A 3,352-nucleotide genomic window follows, 5' to 3' on the forward strand; every position below is an offset into this window, starting at 1 on the left:
CTTCCTTCACCTGTTCTCCCTTTCCTATTTGTGTGCATACGCGTCTATGTGCATCACCGAGATCTCCACGCACGCAAACCTCGTACTCCCTCCGTATAACCTCGCGGCGGCGACTGGCGAGCACTCGTGTTACCGGAACCATCATCAACCTCCCGATCAGCCCGCGCGTTCGCCGGCGCCCGGATCCTAGCCGGGCTGACTTTCTCACGCGCGCGCGCACGCGCGCACATGGCCGCGCCGCCGCCGCCGCTGCCCGTGACGCGCGCCGCCGCTCCAGACCAGCAGCAGGGTCACGGCGGCGCGGGCGCCGAGGTGGGGAGGGCGGCCAAGGCGCTGCTGTTCCTGGCGGCCGTAGCGCTCCCGTGCCTCGTGCTGTACCACCGCGCCGTCGTGGCGCCGGGGGACCTGCTCGTCGCCGCCTCCGTTCCGTGGCGGCGCGGCGCGGCGCGCGACGACGACGCCGCGGCGGACCTGGTGAGTACGTGACCTCGCTCCGCGATGCAAGAGGCCCTACGTGCCTCCATTTTTTTGCAAGACGAAGTCTTGTGTGATCCGTGTTTCAGTTCTGCATGTCCTTTTGTTCTTCGTCGTGAAAAGGCCATACGACGCGTTTCCGTTTCAATCAGATTCATAAAGAAGAAAATAAATTGCAGTAATGCTAAATATTTCAGTTGCATCAGAAGAATGGGTGAACTGATGCAATACTTCCTTTCAGAAAAAAAAAAAGAACTGCTGAAATACCTTTTTGGAAGATAACTGATGAAATACTGTTCGAATTTCCTGTAGCATAAACCACTAGCACTAGTGGAGTATTACCACTGGACTAGTCAACCTTTGGCACGGCTCATCCAAAACGGCTTCACCGGTGAAGCCAGAAAAACCGGTTTTTCCCGGCTTCTAGTTCATTTTAATCCCAGCTTACAAAACGGCTTCACGCTACAGTGGCTCGATTTGCGCAAAATAGATGAAGCCGAAGCCGGCATAAGCCGTGCCAAAGAGGCCCTTAGTATCTTCATTCAAAATTCGATGCATGAAAGAATTCTGCTTCTATTTGTAGCAGTGGCCATGCTATGTGATTCAACGTCGATCATGCGGTATGCGGCCACTTGGATTATGCCGAGTGAGACGAGACAGCCAGAATCTTCACCTCCTGCGTGCCTTGTGCTGTTGTGCGGCAATGGCGAGTGAACAGGCTAATCGTCGCCTGGCAAATCAACTGACCTGCAGTTGCTGTGCTGCGTACGTGCAGGACAGCGAGGACGTGAGGCTGGAGCGAGTCCTGACGGCGGCCGCGATGCCCAACGACACGGTGATCCTGACGACGCTGAACTCGGCGTGGTCGGAGCCGGGCTCCGTGCTGGACGTCTTCCTTGAGAGCTTCCGGTCCGGCGAGAGCACCAGGGAGCTGCTGGACCACCTCGTCATCGTGTCGCTGGACACGACGGCGCACGCGCGCTGCAGGCAGGTGCACCGCCACTGCTTCGCGCTCGTCACGGACAGCGTCGACTTCTCCGGGCAGAAGAACTTCATGACCGACGGCTACCTCAAGATGATGTGGAGGAGGATCGATTTCCTCAGGGAAGTTCTTGAGAAAGGCTTCAGCTTCGTGTTCACGGTAATTCTACAAACCTGTTCTTCTTTACCATGCATTCTTGAACTCTGAAGCAAAGCTAATTATTCTCAATGCATGAGCAACGTTTCAGGACACGGACATCGTGTGGTTCAGGAACCCGCTGCCGCACTTCTACCCGGACGGGGACTTCCAGATCGCGTGCGACCACTTCACCGGCGACCCGAGCGACCTGAGCAACGCGCCCAACGGCGGGTTCGCGTACGTGCGGTCCAACACGGAGACGACCGAGTTCTACAGGTTCTGGTACGCAGCGCGGGAGCGCCACCCGGGGCTGCACGACCAGGACGTGCTCAACGCCATCAAGCGCGACCCCTACGTCGCCGAGCTCGGCGTCCGGATCAGGTTCCTCAGCACCGAGCTCTTCGGCGGCCTCTGCGAGCCGAGCCGGAACATGAGCAGGGTCTGCACCATGCACGCCAACTGCTGCATCGGGCTGCGACGCAAGATCAGCGACCTCAACGCCATGCTCCAGGACTGGAGGAGGTTCAGGGCGCTGCCTCGCGAGGACAAGCACTCGGTTTCCTGGACCGTGCCGCGCAACTGCAGGTAGCCCAAGCCAAGACATGCATGCATGCTCGACAATATGCACACACGCTGACACACATATGTGATTCAGTGATTCTGATCGTGTTGCTAACTGTTGGGATTGCCGTCTTTGCATGCAGTCTTCGGAAACTGGAGGGCGGGTAGTTGAAGAGGAAGCTGTTTTTCTGCTTGTCAAGTGTTCAGACTTCTTCAGAACATGGATGGATAGATGACGATGTTATATGATGTAAACAAAATATGTATGGGAAGTTTATATAAGTTCATAATATGTGTTGTTTTGTACTGTAGGTAGCTGATATATTAATCAAGTGAAACTACGAGTATACTACTGCCCGGCCCTATTGAATTCTTCGCACATTCTGATTCCCTGTAATCTGAAGCAACTGAGCGGGTCGAATGATGCAATGCAATCATCAAGTGTAACTTCAGGAAATATACAAAGCTGCTAGTCGATGGCGGCTCCTTTTCACGCTTGCATTTCATTTGTAACAAAAGTGAAGTTATTTTCGTTTTGCAGGGTTTGTGAATGCAGCCCCACAATCTGCTTACATGCCAGTAATGATGCCCTTCTGGGATAATACTAAGGTACTTGGACATTGTTGCCCCCAGATCCGTTTCAACAGTGACATTGGCATCCGTGGTCTATCTTCACACATCAGAAGTCCTGGAGCTCTCCATGTCATGTCACCTGCTAATCTAGAAATCGAGGTTCAGAAATGACTGAGAAATTTACAATGCAGTAGGTGGAAGGCCAATGCTGTTGCGGTGTTGCCTGCCTCACATGGCAATTGCAGACACTTGCACTTCTGAGCTCTGAAACTTGCAAACATAGCGTAGCAGAAGGAATGGAAAAGGCAGGCACAGGAGAGCCAGCGAGGGGTAGCATAGCACAGGTCGGCTTCCAGCCAAGCCTCGTGCTCCTCTCCTCTGCATGCCCCTTCCACTGCTGCTGCTACAGCCAGGAGAGGAAAGGAAACTGACCCTGATTCCTATTCCTATCCCTACTAGAACTAGAGGAGATGCTCGACCTGCCATGGCTGATGGCTTTGCAGGTCACTGGTGGCCTATTTGTAGGCAGCCAAGCAGCCTGCAGCAATGGTGTAGTACTGATCCAGTGGTGCTCACTCCAGTAGTTGGTGCTCACTCCAGTAGTACTAGCTGGTAGCTGCAGTA

At 54.4% G+C, this 3,352-nt stretch overlaps 1 protein-coding gene across 1 annotated transcript; it reads left to right on the plus strand.

Annotated features, from left to right (window-relative positions):
- Window positions 1-3,352, plus strand: LOC136508831 (uncharacterized protein At4g15970-like). Its single transcript, XM_066503616.1, has 4 exons — window positions 1-474; window positions 1,250-1,615; window positions 1,704-2,179; window positions 2,299-3,352. Exons 1-4 carry the CDS (start codon window positions 229-231, stop codon window positions 2,321-2,323), a joined length of 1,113 nt encoding a protein of 370 aa, XP_066359713.1. The 5' UTR covers window positions 1-228; the 3' UTR covers window positions 2,324-3,352.

Source organism: Miscanthus floridulus, chromosome 1 (assembly GCF_019320115.1).
Source record: "Miscanthus floridulus cultivar M001 chromosome 1, ASM1932011v1, whole genome shotgun sequence".
Classification (NCBI taxonomy): Eukaryota; Viridiplantae; Streptophyta; class Magnoliopsida; order Poales; family Poaceae; genus Miscanthus; species Miscanthus floridulus.